We start from the raw sequence: 23200 nt of genomic DNA on the forward strand, positions 1-23200 counted from the left end.
AATTTTCTTTAAAATTCAACTGATTCCTACGATAATGAATAGGGAACTGAATAGTTTAAGTAATTTTTTTATGATTTAAAATAATTCTACTCAAGTGCCGAATAAAATAATTCTACTGAAGCATGTAAGTGCCGAGTAAATTAAAAAAAGCCAACAAAGCGGTCCTTAAATTTTCTCTAAAATTAATTTATCTTCATAACAGTAAAATGGGTTTTTCTTGTCATTTAAAATTAACTGCAAGCAATCATTTCCTAGAAAAATAAATTAAACTCTTTGGTGTAAACATTTATACTGGATAATATAAATAGGAATAAGAATTAGTTACTTTGTTTTTCATTTCTAAAGGGTAGTTGCACATCTTATCATATCTCAAAATTTTTAATCTTAAGGAAAATTTAAAAAAAACTATTCAAGTGATTCATTAAGAAGAATACGAATTCGTTTTATTTTATAATTCTATTGTTCAGAGGTTGGTGTCTATCAATGTCATCAATTTCTGAAGAAGAAAAATTGTTAGAAATTGTCTCGGCTTATCTCACATCACATATTGTATTTGCAAATAAATGATGTAGGCAAATTTCAAGGTTATTATTGACGTTCTTCTTTAAATGTCTGTAAAAAAGTGCATATTTTTCTATCTCCTTTCACGTAAAGTAATCTGTTCAGGAAATATGTTTATGAAAGTGCTTTTAATTAAGACAAAATTAATCAGCGTTGAATAGCAAAATAAAGTAGTTCAGTTTGACTGTATCTTTTCATTGGAATCCTTATTTTTCACCATTTTATGTTTTATTTGAATTCTTTCCAACATTTACAACTTCCTAGCATTACATTTTTAGATTTATTATTCGCAGGAAAATTAAATAACTTGCTTGGGTTATTGAGAAAAAAATTAAATTATAAAAATTCAAAATGTTAACGCATTGTATTGCTCATATTGTTAGAATCACAAAATAAAAAAAAATAAACATAAATTTTTTTAACTATGCCTAATCATATAATAAAAGTTTTTGAATATGACAATAAAAACTTATTATATCTTTTATAATGAATCTTTCTCGAGGCCATCCAATTGAAATAATAGCATACTTCTTGAAGTTTTAACCATAAGTTTGAAAGCACTTGCTGATTATAAATATGATGGTCTTTCATTAACTTTTCATAAACTGTTATAATCATTTATTTATATAAGAAAATATACTTTTTGTTTGTTTTTCAGAGAAATAATTTTTTTTTAAGAATCTAAGATATTTTTTCGAAATTATTTTATTTATCTACAATTTTATACTTTTGTTTCATAATATTTCCCCAGGCTGGAGTTTATACAAATACAGTAGTACTGCAACATCATAATGTTGTACTGACAAAAGCTGATAAAATGTACAACGTCCGTTGCACCTATGAAACGACATCTAGAAATGTTTCTTTTGGAATGATACCTGTGAGGTTAGTAGCATATACTTCAATAAGAGAATTAAATTAAAGGAAATGTATTTTGAATATGTTTTATACCTTATAAAATATTGATAAACTCATAAGATAAAACGTAAATCGATTTGATTCTTTCTACGACTTTTCCCTGTTTGTTTTTGTGCTTTTATGTATTACTATCTGTTTTCTACGTATTCAAACTGTTTTATTCTGTAAAGTCTTTACTGTTGATAATAGAACGTATACTCGGGTTGCTGAAACTAAGAAGGGCGTGTAACCAGTTCATTTACACTTATATTAGAAAAAGTTATAAGATTTATTTATATTTCAAGCTGACCGAAAGGCGCAAACCTCGAAAACTGTTATAATATTAAAAAAATATACTCATTTTTTTCCCTGCATGGCCGAGTTTATATAAATATATGCAACAATTTTAAGGACACTGAAAAAATAATAAGAAATTTCAGTTTCCAATATTTAAAATATATGCTATTATATTATATTGCTGCAAGTTATTACAGCAATTTTCGATCTCAGTTGGAATACTTTAGAAAATTCATTAGGTAAGAAATGTAATCTTATGTTCAAGCAATATCTTTTAAAATTTTTTTATTAATTTAAAAAAACAAAACCTATTTAAAGTTAAAATGATAATAACTTAGCATAACATACACTTGTATGATATTACATTTAAAATAACAAAAATGTTTAATATAAGGAAAGATTATTCGATTATACACTAAACTCTAAATAAACTTGGTGAAGTTAAAGCCAGAGAATTAGAGCCATATTTACTTTTTTTCATATTAAACTAAAAGTTTTTTTATATTGTTTTGTTTATGTTTATATTAATTGTTATATATTTCCATTTAGATAGGAATAAAAGAATAAATAATTAGTACGCTTAATTCTTTTTCTTTTACTTTCTAATGTAAGAAAAATATTTTTTCGTCCTTTTAGTTTTCTTTTAAGTTTGTTTACTGATAAAACTTCTTATTTTCCTTTCGCTTATCAAAATATCAGAATAATTCAACTTTTATAAAGTAACATATACTGAGTTTATATTTAATAAATTCAATTTTAACATGCTACTAGGATTTGTATTTCGTAATAATAAGACATGCAGAATATATTTTATGAAAGTAAATGTTTTATTCATTATATTGAATAGAATCAGGCTGTGATCACTAAAAATATAAAATTCAATTCAAATTCTTATCAAGGAAAAAGCCTAAGTTGAAGCGATGGATTTTTTTATTTTACATATTTTTTGAACTTTCAAATTTCATTTTACTGTTAGGTTCCAATTTTTTCAACGTTTAGCTAAGGAAATCTCAAAGCAAAATATGTTTAGAAGAAGAAGAAGAAGAAATGCTTCCAGCAAAATTAGCTGCCCTAGAAAGGGTTAAACTTAAAAATGCGTCAAAATCTTCAAATCAAATACGTGAAAGCAAAAAAGGGAAAACAACACTCAGGAAAGGAAGCTATGACTAATAGATTTATTCATGCTGCTTCTTCCTCTTACTTATTTATTTCTTTTTATATATTATTAGGCTCAATTAATTTTATTTCTATTCTGCTTATTCCTCAAAACTTCACGAAAAAATCCTAACTACTAAAATTCTAATTATTACTATTCATGCCTGCGCTTTAGGGACCCAGCTACCCTGGAAGTATCCGGTGCTCCAGAGGCCCCTCTGCCTCAAATTGTAATTTTGGGAAGGGATGGTCGAGAAGCTAGCACTGTCCGAATTGGAGACAGACTCACCTTCCACATTGAGATACCCGATGACAGTAAGTATTCGATGCAGAAATTGCAAAATCGTTTTTTTCCTGTGCAGTTTTGCTTCTCATTTTTAATCTCGATCCATAAAGATCTTTGTTTATTAATTCTTATCATTCTTTTCAGCTCCTTATGGTATATTTGCAAGAAGCTGTTTTGCCATGGCCAAGGATGGAAGAAGTACATTCGAAATCATTGACGAAAGAGGGTGATCTATTTATTTTTAGTCTGAATGCAAACTGTCAATTTGAAATAGAGCTAGTAGTTTATTTTGAAGAGTTGTTGAAGGGTACTTAAGAATTTAAAATAGTGCCCTATCAGCAGTCTGGACATTATCTCTCTTTCCATATCAAACCAATCTCGGCTCCTTAAAATGTTTTCCGTTCAATTTTGTTCTTCTTTGTAACTATTTGAAATTTCACCCACTAGTGGCTAAGTAGTTAGAACCTGACATAAATAAGACACAAGAATCATAAAAAGATTACAATCTTTATTCTTGTTTCTGCCCTTAGCTCACGTTAATCAAAAAGTAATAAATTAATGAAGATCGAAGCTTTCAAAAATAATTTCTAGATATGCCTTTACGAAATCGGAATACATTTGTGTGCCAGTTTCGCTTAAAAATTTTCCATGAAATTAATTTACTTCACATAAGGTAGCTAAGTTAAATTTCTCCTTCAATTGCTGTTTAATAATTCAAAAATCGCTTTGACTAATAGAAGATGGCAGAATCTTTTTTATTACGAATCTTTGTTACATTGATTTCATTAGATATATTCAAGCAAATAAGATTAGAGATTATTCTAATTACCACTGAATTTGGAAATTTTAAATACTTAATGCAAAGAGTACAATTTTTAATTCTCTTCAATCCAGAGTAATAGTTGCTAGTGAAAAAAGAAATTAAATATTGAAAAGACAATCCAATAATACTTCAGATTTAAAATGATTCATTGAATCCAGATTTATTAATTAATTGCATTATTCATTAATTCCTTCTATTACTTGTATTCAAATTATATTGTTATGCAGGTGCGATATGTAATCAGATTTTGTTGATTATTAAAAACATATTACTCCGAGGTAATCATTTGACATTACTGGCTGGAAACGGTTGGGAACACTAATTTTATCCCATATTAACAGAACAAACCTTTTTCTTAATTACGTTTTTTCTTTTCTTCCTTTATTGTTTCTTATAATATTTACTTCAGAGATTGATGATCACGTTTCTCTATCAAATATGCATTATTTTTGATTTCATCTCATAATAAAAGTCAAAATGTTTATCAACTTAGACTATTAATTTAATAACTGCACATTCTTTAAAAATTGTCAATTAAAATTTGTGCATCAATCAGTTCTAAATCAAAGACATACTACCTAAAAATTCTTATTTTTTATATTCCATTTGTTTTAATTTATTCAATCAATCATCTTTTATCAAATCAAATAAAGAGAAACGCTACATAAAACTAAAATAATTCAGCTTAAGCGAAAATTCGCTCAGCAGAAATAATAGGCAAACATTTTTGCTTCGTTTCTCTTTTGACAAGAAAACTATTAATGCGTCAACCTCTAATAACGCAAAAATTGGAATTTCTTTCATTATATTTTTGTTGCTCTGATTCATGGCATATTACTAGTTTTGCTGCGTATAAAAAATTGCTCATTGTTTTTGTTGTAGGGACTTGATTGTCTTTAATATCCCAGGAAAGATTTTATCACTGCTTAATGTTTAATTTCCGAAAAGCTTGAAAGAAAGAATTTAATGCAATGATGGATTAGATCGTTGCTGTAGGCTCCATAAGATAGATACGAATTCCATGATGCATTTGTTCCTGTCTTTAATTTTATCGGTACACTCTTTGAATTCATCTAATAAGTTCAAGTTATAATTGAAAGTTAATTATTATTTTTATTGCTTTTGATTTTGCTTTTATATTAGTCTGAACTTAGAAATAAGAAATGTTCTACGTAATTTTGAATAAAACATTAAAAAAAAAGATTAGAAATATGGGGAATAAATAGCCAAATTTTTTCCTATGTTTTGAACTATTATATTATATAGATAATCTATTAATATTAATAATAATATATTAGTAATATAATGAGAAAAATTTTAAAAGTTCACTAAGGAGACTGATCCACATTATTTGAAATGTAACCTTTGTTCTTAAATGCATAGGAGCTATTTAAGAACGGACCGCGAAATTTTGAATATTCGTCACATGAAGCGGCCAGCACATCTCGGTACATTATTAATCCATAATTCATTAATTCTCGAATAATTTTATAAAATAATTTCAATGAATTTTTTTAACTCGCATTAAACAGGAAACAAAATTTCTCATGAGTAAAACTTTTTTCTAATACCATTGGAAGTATATTTACCATGAAATTCATTAATTTATAAGTGACCATGGCAATAATGTATTTCGATGTGTTCTAGAGTTTGTCACTTCTAGTTAGAAATACCATACTTGAAAAGCTTTATAAACTTTAAAAAATTATAAATAAACGTTGATTGCATAATGTTATTTATTAATAAAATTAATTATAAATGAGTTTTTATGAGTTTATTTTGAAACAATTATGTGCTAATTTCTATGGCTTAAAATAAGGGTGGCATAAGTTCTCGTCAAATTTTCCAAAGAAACAAGAATCTAGATGCCGTGATTCATCTTCATTCTAGATTCTACAGTTTGAAATGTTAACTAAGGGTTGATTAATTAACTATTAATCAAATGAAGTAATTAATGCATCTAATAGGCTAAACGAATTTCTTTTCTTAAATCTATTTCAATTAAAAAGATGGTTTATTATACCATTATGAATAAACGCTCCTTAAAAGCGTTAAATCAAACAATAAATAATGTTCTGAAGTAAAATTATATAATATATTAGATTATATAATAATAATTATATAATATATTATATTCAAAGAAGTATGAAGAAGAAAAGGTGGACAATCGTATTATTTAATTAACATTATGCACCCTAAATATATTGATTAAATTTGCTTATTTCTCTCCATCGTTTCAGCGGGAAAATATTCAGCTTTCAAAAGAACATAAATTATAATTCAAGTAAATTTATACCAAAATGTGAAATTCTGAAAACTGTATTCTAAATTTTCAAATTCAAGAAAATTTCAGATTCTTAGAATTTTCAAACTCCTATGAATCATTGGAGAACAATATATAAGAGAATACAGTACTTTTTTTCAGACAGAATATGAAGACATGGATTTAAAAAATTTACATAGTAAAGTACTTGTTTATATAGTATAAAAATTTATATAGTATAAATATCTATATAGTAAGACTTTTTTTTATTCGACAGAATTTTAAGACATTTGTTTTACATGGATTGAAAAAATTTATATAGTAAGACTCATTGTTTTTTCGTTTATTGATGGGATTAATTGTTTGATTATAGTTGCCCTGTTGATCCTGTGATATTCCCCCGATTCCTGCAAGTAGGAGGCGCTCTTGAAAGTTCCTACGAAGCTTTTAGGTTTACTGAATCTTACGGAGTCATATTCCAGTGCAACGTCAAGTATTGCGTTGGAAAATGTGAACCGGTGAGAAAAAGTCTAATTTCTAATTTTTATCAAGTAATCTAATGAAGCGTTTTTCTTTGGCGTCTTCGACTCAGAATAAAAATTGTTGAAAGTACAATGTGTAAAATATCCACTATAATCGTGACCCAAGATTTAATATTTAAACTATTGGATATTTATATACAGTTCTATTCAAAATGGCTTATGAAGTAAATAATTATATTTCACTTAATATAAATTGAGCTTGTTTGAGTCAATAAATGTATGAGAAAATTGAGTCAATTTATATTGAGAAAATTATGAAGTCTAAATTTTATACAGTCGCTTGACAACGCCATTAGTTATCGCTTGACTACGTCATACCATATTAGACATACTAGTAAAATGTTTTTAATACTCTGTTATTTTAAATAAAAAATATCCATTTTTTTGTGATTGAAATTAACCAAGTTATGAAATTACAAATTTCATTATTTTAGATCAGACAACATTATATATCTCCTCAAGATATGTTTTTATTGGAAGATATTCCTTGAGAAGATCATTAAAATGGTCCAAAATCAAATAATATAACGACATTCAAAGTTTCAAAATTCAATCAGTTATGATTATAGAAATAAGGAAACCGTTTTTATGTTTAATGCTCGTGTATCAAGATTTTACTAAACATAATTAACAGGACGTGAATTACATAAGAATGTACTTTTTCAGTTTAGTTTAGTTATATTAACGTCCCGTTTAAAGCAACACTAGGGCTATTTTGGGACGGACCTCGTAATTTTGAACCTCGGTCACCTGAGCTGGCACCCCCTTCTCCACACTACGCCACGCCACACCAGCGAGAGGACGTTTGGTCTTGACGAATTTAACGTGTAACAGACCTCCTTACACGACGGTTCTTCGGTGGAATCGGGACACGAACCTGAAACCCTCCGATTCCGAAGCCGAGACCTTACCACCAGACCACCGCGTCCCACGTACTTTTTTAGTAATACACTTACTGGCACAAACAAATAAAATATCATTCTTGACATCCTTTAAAGATTATTCTAATTGAAAGTATATGTTTATCTCTAACAATTTTAGAAATTAGCTGTTGAGACACGATTAGAGTGGACAATTTGTATATAGTAGACTAAATAATATTAAAAATTAACTTTATAAAAACATAATTATTATAATATTAAACATTACAATGAAATGATTCCTTCGTTTTTCTCCCTAGAGAGTGGTTATTTTTAATAATTAAGGTTTTTCTTTATTCACAACTTTTCACTATATTTCATTGTTGTTTCTTCCTGGTCAGGCTATCTGCGGCGATTATCTGAGTCTTGCCAGAGAAGAGTCCTGGGGAAGGAAGAAGAGGTCTATTTCGGAGAATGTGGGTGCTTTGGAAGACGAGATGACTCTCAGCAAGGAAATATTGGTGCTAGATTTCGGGGATGAAGGAGTTTCTACTTCATTGCAAAATACGCCTCATTCGGCCAACGGTAAGTAATGAATGCAGCAAATGAAATGAGAGCAATTGAGTTATACGGGCATTAAGGTATTTTAACTTACAGGAATATAGATTGTTGTAAATCATAATAAAAATTATCATGAGTTTTAACTAAAGCAAACTTTGAAAAAGTTTGAATGCTTGTGCAATTTGAAGAATAATTTTAATAGTTAATCTATTTAAGGTTATATTGCCACCTAAAGCCAAGCGAAGCAAATACGTTATCATTCGCACCATATAATTTTAGGCTGAGACATTAGAAAGTATCAACTATCAGTAATCTGATTGCTTCAAGCAACAAAGGCAATAACAAAGGTTATTTCTACATATTTAAACATATTTTTATATATGTTATGAAAAATTGTTCTTCCTAAACTATCTCATTCTCCTGTAATCAAACTTTATTGGCTTGTTTAAATAATGGATAATCAGAAGAGTTCTTGAATGAAACAGAATAATTTTTTGTTAATAACTTGCTTAAAATCAAGCTAAAAGTTACGCAAACACCAGGGTACAAATAAAACCTTAATTTTTTCCGGTACTGAAATATAATTACTACTTCATTTATTTTTCAGTACAGTATCTAAAAACGTAAGCCAAAATATTATTTTTAAAAATATTTTCATAAATAAATAAGAAAATAACATTAAACTCATCTACGAGAAAGCATTTATAAGTTCATTAATTTTTATCTTGCAGCTTCATGGTTTTTTTATTATTTATTATTATTTAGTCGCCAAATGAGTAAATCTTTCTAAACTAGAGTATGAAAGGCAAAACAGAAACTTAAAATATTTTTAAAGATTTTTTTAATTAAACTGAATTAAAAATTAGTTATTGTTTGGTTACATTATATTTGGTGATTTTACTGCATCAAGTCAAAAATTCAATTAAATGTTTTTTCTCTAGTTATTGAGTTATTCAAACTTAGTTAATAGACGTTAAATTATGGCAAGAAGCATCCATTAGCGATTTAGTATAGGTTATGTCGCCTCCGCCACCATAATGCAGAAGCCCCACCGTTTAAAACGTACATGTGAAGAGAGAAAAGTTATAATGTCTTCAAAATATTTGCTTTGAAAGACTTTAACATTATTATTTTTTTTTTCAGAATCCTTCGTCGTACAACCATCCGTTGGCATCTTTAGTGACTGTGCTTCTAGAACCTCACTGATGGCGCTGGGTGTTACAACGGCGTTGCTCTTCGTCATCTACATTTGCACAGTGGCCTACTTCGTCGCACATCAAAAAGCAGCAAAGGAGCTAAGGCGTTAAAGCTTTAGATTATTTAAGACTATATTTAATTTGTTCTTCACGTCTATTGAAGTCATGGACGACTTCGGCCATTTGCGGTTTTCCTATGCTTGGTGGAACATGTTTTCGTCCTCTCTTTCATGCCCATTGACTGCATTTTAGTGCAAATCTTACCTCATTCAAAATGTGAAGTCGAAGCATTCAAGTGCAATAATAACATTCAATGAAAAAATACATTTATTTTGCTTGAATGTCATATTTCCCGTTAGCAAAAAAAAATGTCATATATGATAGCTACCTTTTTATATTGTCATATTTGATACCTTTATGAAAATTGTTTTTTAAAAATCTTTATGAATTTATCTTTTTAATTCAAAGATCTGAATCCTAAAAAATGCAGTCCTTATATATGAGTATAATAAAACGCAAATATCAAAATAAAATGTTAAATAATCTAAATAATATCTATTACGATATTATTTTAATTATGTATTAAATTATCTTATTTTAGAAATGTTTTATATTGAAATAATACTCTTATATATTATAATCTAACTTCGCCATTTTTACACATGCTGCATTTGATGTATTATTCATATTTGAGCATAATTGCAGCTCTTCTCATAGAATTTACCATTTTATTTTAAAAATCATGATAGAATATATTTAAAATAATTTTCCCGATGTGTAATTCTTTTATAGAAAAGATATATTTATTTTATTATTCTTCCGAGATCAAGCAGTGTTACAAATTGTATTTTAATTAACAACAAAATCGAAAAGATTGTGGTTAGTTTTTTAAGATAATTTTGTGCTTCTCAAATGCTTAGATTTCATATTTTGTATTTTTATGTGTGATGGTTATGATTATATTTCTGGAATGTATTAGACAATCGATGCTTAGGGATGTGTCTTGTACATAACTTATCAAAAATATAATTTTGGGGCTTTCGTTTGAATTTTCTTGAAGTTCTCTTGTCTATTGTTTTAATATATGATGAGAAACCTCAGATGCCTATTTTCACTATTTCAGACTGAATCCTTATTTGCCATCTTTTATTATTTATTTATTCAGTTAACACGTATTTATTATTCATTAATTTATTACTTATTTATTTCATCATTTCATTCATCGCATCATTCAAGTCTATCGAAAAAATAGTAAATAATTTTTACATTCCATTTATTTATTCCATTGTAGGGCACTGAATGCGAATTATTTGGCTATTTTGTATAATAGCATTTGAAGCATCTTTGAGGTTATTAAAATATTTAAAAATAGGTCATAATCATTGATTTTTAATGATATCAGTTTCCATAATGTTCGAACATATAGTATTTTTTAAATTTTGTTTCTATTTGAAATAAAAATCGGAATGCTTAAAGTATATATTTTGTTAATGAAGGCTATAAGTTTATTATTTTAAGATTTTCGATGTATTGAATGTAATAGAAGATAACCATATTTGAACAATGTATAAATACAATAAATCATTTTGGCTTTTAATATTTCTGTAATCATGCAATATATGTGTTTTTACCAATATCAATAATATTGAAAGTTTTAAACTGTCAGGCAGCTATTTTTTTGTGCAACTGATTTATCAACCATGGGTGTTTTATTGTAATATTTATCAATTGCATCAAATGTATTATTTAAAAAATGATCTTGTCATATGGTGTATGCAATTCATAAGAACTATTTTTTAATAAAATCCTTTAAGCCAAAATTAGATTTTATTAATTTTGACTCATTTTTCATTGAATGAAATTCTCATTTTGAAGCAAGGAAAGGGTTCAAGGGAAGCAAAATTTTATTATACCATTATGACTGCCAAATAAAAATTTAGATTTACATTTATGAAATAAACAAAAAGGTGTTAAATTTACTACATTAAAAGTCTCTTTATTAGACATTTTATAAATTATACACAGCGCATCTGAATGTTTAAAAACATAAAGAAGTTGCAGAAGATACCGAAACAACTCAGAATCACAAAGCAATAAGATAAAAACATGACTAGGATACAAAAGCATATGCTCTGTGGTTAGCAGTCCAGTAACATGACCAGATACAAAAGCATATGCTCATGTAGCGCAGTTGTTAACTGGCTTATATGCTATTCACCACAATGCTATAGATGGCGTTGCAAGAGCTATTTCGAGCATTCTCACTCAGAAGCTTACCATCGCACGCAGATGGAGCCAAATGAATACATGAATTAGGCGAAAGATCTATGATCTTTCAGTAAGCCTACTCGAGCATAGGACCAATTATGTCGTGACTTCTTGATAGTTAAAGGTAATGTAATTCGTAGTTTATTTGCGACAATTTTCGTGATTTAAAAAGGAATTTCTAGATTAATTAAATACATTTCTTTGAAATAAAGAAAGAGACTTTTCATAATTTTTTTGTACCTAAATAGTGATTGTTAAAAAAATATTTTGCAGCAAAATTTGAATATTATAGAAATTTACATATTATTTCTCCTTCCAAATGTTGAAAAAAAGTTAGTTCATAGGCAGGAATACTTAATTTTTTAATTTTTTCAGTTTACCTTTCAGCAACAAACTCGCTTTATGCAATGTGAAGAATACTTATTGATATCCTGGGTGTAAAAAATACAAGAAATGGCGTCTAGTTTATTATAATAATCAGTTAGAAAGTATAAAATGTCATCAAATCAAGGTAATGTTTTTGTAATTCTTTTATTCAATCTTTTCCATGTACTCTATTGGTAAATCCACCTATTAGCAAATTTTCCTTCGTAAGTTAAATGTTTATTATCATTTTATGGTTTACATTATTGACAGAAATTAAAATATACAAGTTTCAACAACCATTTGCTGTTCATTGAAGAAACTCAGGGGCATTTCACAAGTTTTCCTGTATGAAGTTGTTCGTTTGATAATATGAAAACACTTATCTTGTTAAGAACACGTGACATAATGAAATGGTATTTAATCAATTTTATAGGATCTCAGAAGAGTAATACTTATTTTTACATTTCCTTAACTTTCTTTCTGACATCCTGGACACACCAACAGAAAGTACAAGTATTGCTCTTATTTCTAAGTGGTGCTGAAAATGATAAAAATGAATGAAAAATGAATTTTGTTTATACTTAACTGCAAATTTCGATGTGAAAGTTACAAAATATCAGACAGAAATAAATACAAACTAACAAACAATTACAACACATTAAGAGCAACAAAAGAAAAGCTACGCTTATTGTCCATGACAGTGAAATAGATATGAATACTATTGCTGTACTTTATTCATTAGAGGCAGATTTTTCAACACCAAAATTTTTATTCTAAAGTTGACTTGGTGTTTTTATTTTTTTATTTTTTAACCTTTTGTTGCATTGTTATGCACGAATAAGCAATGATTATTACTTATTAATTTATTATTAATAATAAACTTATTAATTTTCATTTTAAAATAAAGGGGTAAAAACCCAAAGATATTTATATCCCTATCATGCAATGGCACCAGGCATTTCGGGGGGACAATGGCACCTCGAAAAGAGGATGAGATGCTTCCGTAAAAGATGCTAAAACCCAGAAAAAAGAAAGAAAATTCGGTACCCTAGATTTTGAAGAAGTAGAGGCTGCAGAAAAGTACATTTTAAAACAAGTTCAAAGTCAATGTTTTTTGGGGAATGAAAAACTGAACTTACAGACATTCCTGGATTCAGATGGTTTATTAAGAGTAAAGACCAAAATTTCTCAAAGAAGTGATCTACCAACATTTAGATTTCCAATTTTGCTGCCTTCAAAGCATGATGTTATTGGAAAACTTATTTTTGAAAAGCATGTTGAACTTAGTCATGCTGGGATACAGATTTTGATGTCGAGTTTAAGAGAGAATTATTGGATCTTAAAAAGCAGGAAGACAATACGTCAAGTAATAAGGAATTGTGTAATATGTCAACGTTTTTCATCTCGGCCATTAGAAGTAGCAAGTGCTCCACTACCCGAAGATAGCGTCAGAGATGCTTATGTTTTTGAAGTAGTAGGAGTTGACTTGTGCGGACCACTATATTTGAAAAACAAAAGCAAATGTTGGGCTGTACTTTTTACATGCGCAGTTTATCGCGCAGTCCACATCGAGCTGGTAACTAGTTTATCAACAGATAGTTTTATTCTAGATTTACGAAGGTTTATTTCTAGAAGAGGAAGACCAGCTACAATTTATTCAGATAATGGAACCAACTTAGTGGGTACTTCTAATGAGCTGAAATCTGTTGATTGGGTGAAAATACAAGAATATGCCTCAGTAAAGAAAATCCTATGGAAATTCAACCCCCCATCAGCCCCATGGTGGGGCGGATTTTGGGAAAGGCTTATAGGTATGTTGAAATCTATCTTAAGAAAAATTCTTGGAAAGGCCTCCTTACAATTTGAAGAATTGTACACTGTACTATGTGATGCTGAGGGCATTATAAATTCAAGACCTTTGACATACTTAAGTGAAGACAATGAGGACCTTATAGCATTAACACCTGCTATGTTTTTACAAGATGTAAAAGAAATAGGAGTTCCAGATATAGATCAAATAGATGCTAAGAGAATGAATAAAAGATTCTTCTACAGGCAGAAAGTGTGTCAAGATCTCAGAAAACGTTTCAGAATCGAATATCTTGGACATCTTAGAGAATTTTCAAAGATTCGTAATGAATCTAAAATTAAAGAAGGAGACATTGTTCTCATCGGTGATAGTAACGTCAAGCGAATAAATTGGCCTTTGGGAAGAGTCATCAAATTATATCTTGGAAAAGACAAGAAAGTTCGTCTCGTGGAAGTCCAGACCAAATCTGGGTCTTTCCTACGTCCAATCCAGAGACTTTTTCCTCTTGAGGTCAGCCAAAGTGAAAAATCTGCTATCCCGTGTCTCCCAAAGAGTGATTCTCCATCCACAATGATGATTCCTGATGGTACACCTACCTCTAGTGACTCTCATGCTGTTTCAGATGTGAGACAACCAAGAAGATCCCGTTATGGCCGGCTTTTAAAGCCCAATGCTCTCCTAGACTCATTGGTTTGAGTATCTAAAGTCTTTACGAAACTCAAAGGTGGGAGAGTGTTGGATACCAGGCCTTAACTGTAACCAGTTTTAACTGTGAAGAACTTTCCCTTCTCACCACCAGGGGTTTGTTGACTTCCTCTCGATTTGGCGGCAACCAACGAACGCGTTTTATACTCTTCTAACTTGTAAATATATTCTTAATCATGTAACCTATAATCAAGTAACTATTAAAATAATATCTTAAAGAGAAGTTCCCCATGTTAATGAGTCATACAGTCACTGAACCTGCCACTAATTAGATATTTGAGATTTTCAGCTGCAGATGGAGACAACAACACCAGTATGTAAACAAAAAGAGATTCCAACCAACAAAACAAAGGTAAGCGCATTTACTTGCCTTTAATTTAGAGATTGTTTGTGTTGGAATAATGGTGGTTGGATCTCGCCACCCTGGAAGGTACACAAAAAGGTGGGGGATATGGCTCCTCGCATCGATGACGGGACGTACTTCCTTCGGGAAGGATTGTACCGTGGCCAGTGATGGTCCTTAGGACTCAACCACAGTTCCCTCCATTCGGTCCGGTCATTCAGTTTTCTTTATCCGTGTGCCTTCGGGCGGGTCGAAGAGTCAGTGATATGACTATCCTTATCATGCCCATAATCGGTGTGCTTTGTTTAAATTTTGAGCATTTAACATGGCGTTAAGTTCCATCACTGTTGCACATTTTTGATTACGCTATTATTCAAAACTCTAAACCGAGTATCAAATAAGTTTAAGATAACTGGAAGAATCAAAACACTAGTTTAGGACTGGTCTGGAAATACAAACTGTGTAATATTGAAAATTAAATTTCTCTGCAATTTACACCCCTGAAGAAGATAAGAATAAGACGAATTCAGAACGATTCAGAGAATAAGACGAATTTATGATTACAAAAGAAAAATAAGTCTATTCATTTATCACTGTAACACTACTGAAAGAAAGTATTCTTAACTCTTAATTGTAGAATATATGAATATCTGTTAAAAGAAAGAATTAAACTTCAATCTATAATGGTATCGAAATTGCAAATATTGCTATTATCATAGATCAAAAACATTTACCAAAATTTCAGTTTCAGCCTTCAAGAATTAAGTAGAGCTTTAATAATTTTTAGAGTCAGAAGTTGTATTTGTATTGAGGAAGTAAACGCAAAAACTAGAACAGGTTATTTCAATTATATTAATTCATTCTATCAAAAAACGTTCACGGTATGTCAGTCATAAAATTCTTGCAAGTCATTATGAAACGGAATTGAATAATAGTTCACTTTTTTATTGTTTTGTCTGATTTCCGAGTCATTTCCATCCCAGCGTGTTTGCTTCAGATTGCCTCGAAGTCTACAATGATTCTTATTCACTACAGAATAATAGACTTCATAATGAAAAAGAAATGTTGAATGAGCCACATGGTTTCTTTAAAGATGAAAAAACAATTATTTATATACCACGTATTTATTTATAATTGTATACGTTTTCTCATTAGATTAAATTGGAATGATCATGGCAATTAATTAATAAAAATAAATAAATAACAGTACTTTAAATTAAGTGCTTGAGAACAAAAGAAATAAAATAAGGTGAAGAATTAAAGAAAGCCTTTATCTCATAAAGATTTTCAAAAAGGTAAATATTTTTTCAAATCTGTAATTCCTTTAAAACATTAAATATCTTTATTTTACTAACCTTATTTTCACAACATGTATTTATGTATTTAAAATATCTAAGTTAAAGATACTTATGTAAGGAAATTTTTAGCTCATGTTTTTTAAAACTTACATGCTTTATGCAATTTCTTTTAAACTGTAAACACGATTATTTCCTTAAATTTATTTATCTTACCAGCAAATTCCCTAATTAGTGTTTTGTAAAAAATTCTAAATCAAATATAAATAAGAAAATATAAACATGCAGAAAACATTATTCCATGAAAAAAAAATCAGTTCCTGTTATACGATTTTGACGATCGAATAACAACATTGACCTTGAGTATATTGATAACACACTCTACCTAACAGGAAAGGGAGGAATGAATTAATAACATTCAAAAGAATTCGATGAAAGAAATGAAAAAGGGAACACCGTGTCAATTAAAAGGCATCTATCACATAAACTGACTTGTTTTCTTTATTCTTGATTAGCTTTTGAATCATGAGGTTAAATGAATACCCATTAATTTGTGTCAAGTTATTAGAGATTAGATTTTTCCGTGGCACTAGAGTTAATAATGTTCAATTATACGGAGGTGAAAATATTTATGAAAATTATAGGTTTAGTTGACAGTTGAACTCCAAAATATTTTATTTCTATTAGGGTTTTCAGACTATTTCGGTTTAAATTTGCAATGTATTTCATAAAAAAATGGCAATGCTAAGAAAGACATTCGATTTTTTTTTCTTGTTATTTTATTTATCATTTCAACTGCTCCAATTCATATCGGAATATATATATATATTTCTTCAATTCAACTTTTAAAGAAAAATTTTAAATCCTTTTATAAATATTTGTTTAAAAAAACGAAGCTTAGAAAATTGCTCGCTTTAAGAAATTTTAATTAAAAATTTTGTTGATGATTTTTGTATTTACCGAAAAATACACTACGCTTCTATTTACCGACAATATTTTACATAACGTGATATTAATTTTGTTCAGCAATTGTTTTATAGTGCATAAAATCTTTCAGTTCTCGACATGTATTATCTGTAGAATGTACCTAGTAGTAATTTCTTGTCCATATTAATTCTAATAAATTTATTTTATTTTGTTGTTTACGGAATCATTTCTAGACCACTCAACATTTTTCTTATCTAGTTATATAATAATCAGGTGAGGTTTGTCTGTGTACCAGTAATAATTGCCATCATGTGTGCTCCATACTTACAGTGTTCATTACTTCTAAATCATTTGTTGAAGGGGGGAAAAAAACGGAAATAATTCAAGTTATTTATTGATTCATTTTATTTATTTCTTCTTTTCTTCTTATTGATTGGTATTGGGTCTTTCGTGGATTATTATGTCAAACTAAGAGAGATAGTTGGGAAAAAAAATTAGTGTAAGGCAAATAGAATATCATTTTAAAATTCTATACTTTTTATGTAAACTTTAATGCATTTAAAAAAATTTTATGTAGCAATTTAAACAAATTGATGAATTAGATTGAAAACATTCTAGACTAATGATTTTTGAATTTTTTTCTATTCTTTGTGCATTTGATGAATCTTGAATTTTTACTCCAGGGCCTCAATGTAAAATTTCAAAAAATACATTTTGCAAATAGTTTATTATTTCAAAATATATTATATAAGAATAAATGAAGTGCGTTTTTGATTATATAAAATTTTAGTGGACAAACTTTAATAAATATAATAGTTAGCAGCATGGGTGAGCATGTTGAATGCTACGCATTTTCTGGAATCGTGGAGTTAAACTAGACTTGGATACTTTTTATGGCAGCAACTGACAAATGCTCCGTTTCGGTCTTATAAGAAGTGCAAATGTTATTAAAAATTTTTTAACTTTAGCAGTTGAGAAAGAGAGCTATTTTTTACTGACTACCAAACATACTGAATTAATAATATTTTAATAAATTTTCATAAGACAACTCATTTATTTCTTTAACAGCAATAATTTTAAATGGAATAGTGACAGATGGAATAGTGCGGCAGGTGACATGCACCGAGGAACCGCAATTGAGGGGCCCCAGCATGATTAAGAACTAAAATAATATCCTGCATGGTAATAGAGAGATGGAAAGAAGAGAGAGAAAAAATTTAAATTATATATAAAGTTAGCCAAGTATTACAGTATCCAAATAGCTTCTGATATTTCTAATAAAATACAAACTTCAGTTATCATTAGGTATGTGAATTTTGAAGAAAAAAGATTAGTTATAAATGAGTCTTTTATAGGGTTTATTAAAATAGCTGATGTGACTGGAGAAGGACTAGCAAAAGCTCTATTGGAAATATTCAGTGAGCTTGATTTAGATATTATGAACTGTAGAGGACAGGGGAACGGCAACGATGACAACATGAAAGATAAATATGAAGGGGTTTTTTTGGATATTGCAACGTTTATATTGCTAATTTTCTTCATCTACAAAAAGATGGGAAATTCTACAAAAGCATTTAAACGTTACTCATAAACCATTAGGAAACACTCGTTGGAAAGCAAAAATAGATTCAATTAAAGCAATATATATAGTTTGAAGAAACTTGTATTGGCTTAGAATAATTTATTGATGCAAATAACAATAACAATTAAGAAGCAATTGTTTTCGGTCAAGCTTGTGTGCATAACTCTTAAATGCATTTGCTATACTAAGCATCGAAAAAAATAATTGCAAAAAAATGTAATTTTCCTGAAGTAATTAATAGTAAAAACAAAATCACCCATTAAATGAGGATGCAATAGTAATTAATATGTGTTCATGTTTGTATTTTTTTACTTACATTTCAAAAAAATTTGGGTCCCAAAGGTTTCATGCATCAGGGTCCCTTCCTAGAGAAGGCCGGCTCTGTTGCAAACTCCTTAATAAAGGTATTTCCTCCCCTAGCCTGTGAACGTTTGAGTCTCACCCCTGAGCGTTTTGTGCTTGCTTCTTAAAATTCTGAAGAAAAACAAGTACCTATACAATTTAGACACCTCTTTGAAACGCCAAAACCAAAATAATATTGCGACATGTTTGATATTAACTGGGAATCTCATTACATAATCCGATTAAAATGAATATCTGAGAATAATTTGAATAATGAATTTAATTAGTAAATCATTATATTTTTGAGCTATCCCGGTTATATATAAGAATGTATAGACAGTAAAACGATCAACCTTTCGGCAAATTTGATTAAAAATGTAATGCAGATCTACATTTTAGATGCCAGATTCTATGGATTAAATTTTATCTTTATCTTCACGCTTGTAACTATCGTATTCCCTTGCACACGGGTCTACAGATGGACAAATTTTTCGTTCAAAACTTGATAGATATGTGCTGATTGCTAATCTGATGAATAGATTATACAGGAATTTGATTCATAGTCCAAATGATGACACCCATAATCAAAAAGTTTTTTTTAAAGTTTTTGTGTCACAACTAGATAGGCATAATTCAAAAAATGTATCGAACCTTTTGATAACTACAATATTTTCTTTCCGTATATTTCATATAGTATAAAATAAAATAAAGGGGAAAGAAACTCTTATAAAATATTTAGATGTCCCATATCTCTCTACTGGAGGACCTGTTTGTCATTAGCTGTAACCTATCAAACCCATCAATACTCACAATAATGCCTGAAGGAGATATCGGATCAAAAACATGAATGAAGATTCGTACAACAAGCAATTGTTTTATGAATGCCAGTCACGTTCTATCACGGTGTGACTTCGATTGCCACAGGGCTATAGAATTAATTATTATTAATGCCCCATCAGCCGGCTCTCATTAGAGTGTTTTCTCTTCAGATCTCTTTCTTCCCATGTCCTTTAGTAAAACCGGCATATTTAATGGCGGACTCCCTTTATCAAGAGAAAGGAGATAGGAAACCTCATTACGTAATCTGATTAAAATGAATATGCTACAAATTGTTCTTATCTTTATTTGGAGTGAATTAGTGTCCATTCTCGTAGCTTAAAAGGTTTTGTCGTTGCATGATCCATTTCCTACATGTTCTGAAACATGAGGGCCCAATGAAGACGGAAGTTTCATGCCATAGATCTTGAATGTTTTCTAAGATGTGCACTATTCATTTTTTAATAGTAATGCCGCAGGTTAGACTTTTAACTAGCTTCGTAAATAGTATGTTTTGTTTGTGCGTTTATATGTTTCCTGTTCTTGAGTGTGTTATTATGTAAATATCTTCTTCAACAGTGTGATAGTTAAAAATATCATACATTGCATCTGGCTAGTACAATTCATTGTTTGAATGTTTTGAATGCAATCATAATTAGATAAAATATTTATGTCTTCATGAATGACGTTATTTGCGATGAACCATGAAAACCAACTAATCCGCGAGCCACCGTTCTTCTGAGTGTTTTATGTCCAGTGGATTTCCTATTAGACATACCGAGGTAAGACTAGGGCCTCTAGGCTGAAAGAGAACTCAAGTATGTCGATTAAAGAATATTATTTCCCTTTTTCTAAATATTATTTTCCTAAGTTTCAAAAAATACAAATTCATCCTATGAATTTTAAAATATCAGGATAATATTAGCATTTTATCACGTATAATTGGTCAAATTCCTTTGTTTTATTCGTTGACTTAGTTATTAGAAAAATTGACAAATAGGGAGTCTCTTTGCCAATAGCATTATGTTCAAATATGGATACAAGGCAGTTTTAAGTCATAACAGATAAATAATTATAGGAAGTTGTCTCCCCAAACTTTCTCGTATACTTTCCGGCCTTTCCACCAACTCCCGCATAAAATATGGACTGTGGACGATACAGTAAATACCTTGCATAGTATTAGCAAACAACAGTTGCGAAATGTAGCTCTTTGACGTGATTCCGTCATTTTTATTCAATCGAAAATGAATTTTGGCCGCCTTTTTCCACCGGGCCGATTGAAATCAAAATTTAATGGGAAACTATATTTGCAATAGCAACATCAAACCGAATTTCATTAAGTCATTGAGTTTATGGGTTACCGCTTTTACATGAATATTAAAAAACAGACCGACAGAATTTCAACTCTTTGGTCGATTTGATTCAAAATTTTATAAGAATATACCTATTAGATGCTAAATCTAAGCACCAAATTTTGTTTTTCCAGCTCTTTCCGTTTTGTAGCAATCGAGTTTACTTGTACTCGAACAGCCAGACCGATAACTTCTACTGAATGGATTTCATTCAACATTGACAAAATTATATGAACAAAATTAGTTTAAAATCAATATACCAAATTTTATCCATCCATCTCTAAATGTTCACAGTCAAATAGATTGGAATAGTTAAGAAAAAAGGCAGTTGTCGAACTAGGGAGTTCTGAAATGTGGACTGTTACAATATTTGACTGTTACAATATTTTCTTTATATATAGTAGAGAACGTAAAAACTAATTTGTTTACAGGAAATTAATTAAAAAAACCCTAAAATAAATCATTACTATGTTAAAAATGTGTTGGAATGTGAAATTAAATTCGCCACTTCATTAAAAGAAGGGCATCATAATGTAAACTATCCATGGTCTCAAAGTACGTAAATCCGCCATTACTGACATTGGCATATGGGCATTATTTTATGTAAAGTCAGCCATCTAACTCTCCGACCCGCCAAGAAGGCACACGGATTTAAACCATAAAAACTGAATGACCGGACAGCTGCAACAGCAACATTGGGGGGAACTGTGGTTGAGTCCTAAGTTCCATCACCAGCCAAGGTACAACTCTCCCCGAAGGAAGTACGTCCCGTCATCGATGGGAGGAGTCAGATCCCCCACCTATTAGTGTACCCTCCAGGGTGGCGAGATCCAACCACCATGCCGGAAGCTTCTCGACCTCATTTCGAGGTGCCCCCGGGGGTTTTTATTTTATGTAAATATGTTTCGCAATTGTCTATATCAAACAGCATGAAATGTGACTAGTGCATAAATTCTGTGTTATCATATAATCGTATTGTTTCATGCATGCATGAAACGATCTTAATCTATACAATGTACCAGGAGTTTTTAAAGTGAACTGCTTTTAATATTCGTTTCATCTAAAGTAAGATCAATTTTAGCCCAAATAGCAAGATCATCAGCTACTTTAATACCTCACCCCGGTACAAATTTGTATGTGCCTGCAAAGTTAATAAAGATAATAACATGATGTATATCCTAAATATGGTGGCAAATGAAAAAGGATTTTGATACAGATTTCCAGCAGTACAAAAGGAAACATTCATCGAGGGAAAAGTAACTCTTGAAGATAGAACTAAATTGAAATCGTCATTTGCTGCCAAACACGCCAATCAAAATATTGTAAAATTTCTAAAATTGTGGGTTGGTATCCCAATGGAACAGTTTTGATTGTACTTACTTCAAATTCCTCGACATTCGAAAGATATAATTTTTGCGATGGTCATTTTGAAGCAAAATATCCAGTTAAAAGTCATAGATGAATTCAATTCGTGTGACATCTCAGTCACGTAACAAACGCAGCTGGGCAGGTCATCTGAACTCATAACAAAATGTTACATTACATGACACTTGGACATATATATCTTGTAATATCTTAACTGTGTGCCATGATTCTATGCTTGCTCGTAGTTTCAGAGAATTTTTAAATATAAATTTATTTCTTCTTAATTCCTCCCAATATAAAATTATATCGTGATAAATAACGTAAAAATGTTTTATACCTATATAAATGTCAACAGCACATTTTGGAATTAGGCTTGTCTGTCTGAGAACACAATTCTTCGCTTTCAGCTAGAAGGATAAAATACAGTATGTGGTCTTTACACCACATATCGAATTCCAACAAAATATATTCAGAGGAAATCTATCAGTTCGGGTGTTTACCAGATATTCATGATAACAACAAATATGTACAAATCTTGGCACCAAATGCGTCAAAAGGTTAACTTTTGTCGGTGTGTATTTTCACAAA

General features: G+C 29.8%; 2 protein-coding genes across 2 annotated transcripts in view; both read left to right on the plus strand.

The window, feature by feature from the left end:
- Window positions 1-11250, plus strand: part of LOC129968879 (uncharacterized) — a 71648-nt gene extending 60398 nt beyond the window's left edge. The window contains exons 9-14 of the mRNA XM_056083193.1: window positions 1313-1446; window positions 3086-3225; window positions 3341-3422; window positions 6656-6800; window positions 8086-8269; window positions 9389-11250. Coding sequence (XP_055939168.1) covers window positions 1313-1446; window positions 3086-3225; window positions 3341-3422; window positions 6656-6800; window positions 8086-8269; window positions 9389-9552 — 849 coding nt within the window. The 3' untranslated portion in view covers window positions 9553-11250. The remainder of the gene's footprint in view (window positions 1-1312; window positions 1447-3085; window positions 3226-3340; window positions 3423-6655; window positions 6801-8085; window positions 8270-9388) is intronic.
- A 2134-nt stretch (window positions 11251-13384) lies between these two features.
- On the plus strand, window positions 13385-14581 carry LOC129968281 (uncharacterized). Its single transcript, XM_056082136.1, has one exon. The coding sequence runs from the start codon at window positions 13385-13387 to the stop codon at window positions 14579-14581; it is 1197 nt and encodes a 398-aa protein (XP_055938111.1).
- Window positions 14582-23200: the final 8619 nt, after the last annotated feature.

The sequence above is a fragment of the Argiope bruennichi genome, chromosome 5 (genome assembly GCF_947563725.1).
Source record: "Argiope bruennichi chromosome 5, qqArgBrue1.1, whole genome shotgun sequence".
NCBI lineage: Eukaryota > Metazoa > Arthropoda > Arachnida > Araneae > Araneidae > Argiope > Argiope bruennichi.

What these genes read in the sequence shown, in the direction of transcription:
- LOC129968281 (XM_056082136.1), top strand. Translation starts at nt 13,385, where the DNA reads ATGTCGAGTTTAAGAGAGAATTATTGGATCTTAAAAAGCAGGAAGACA.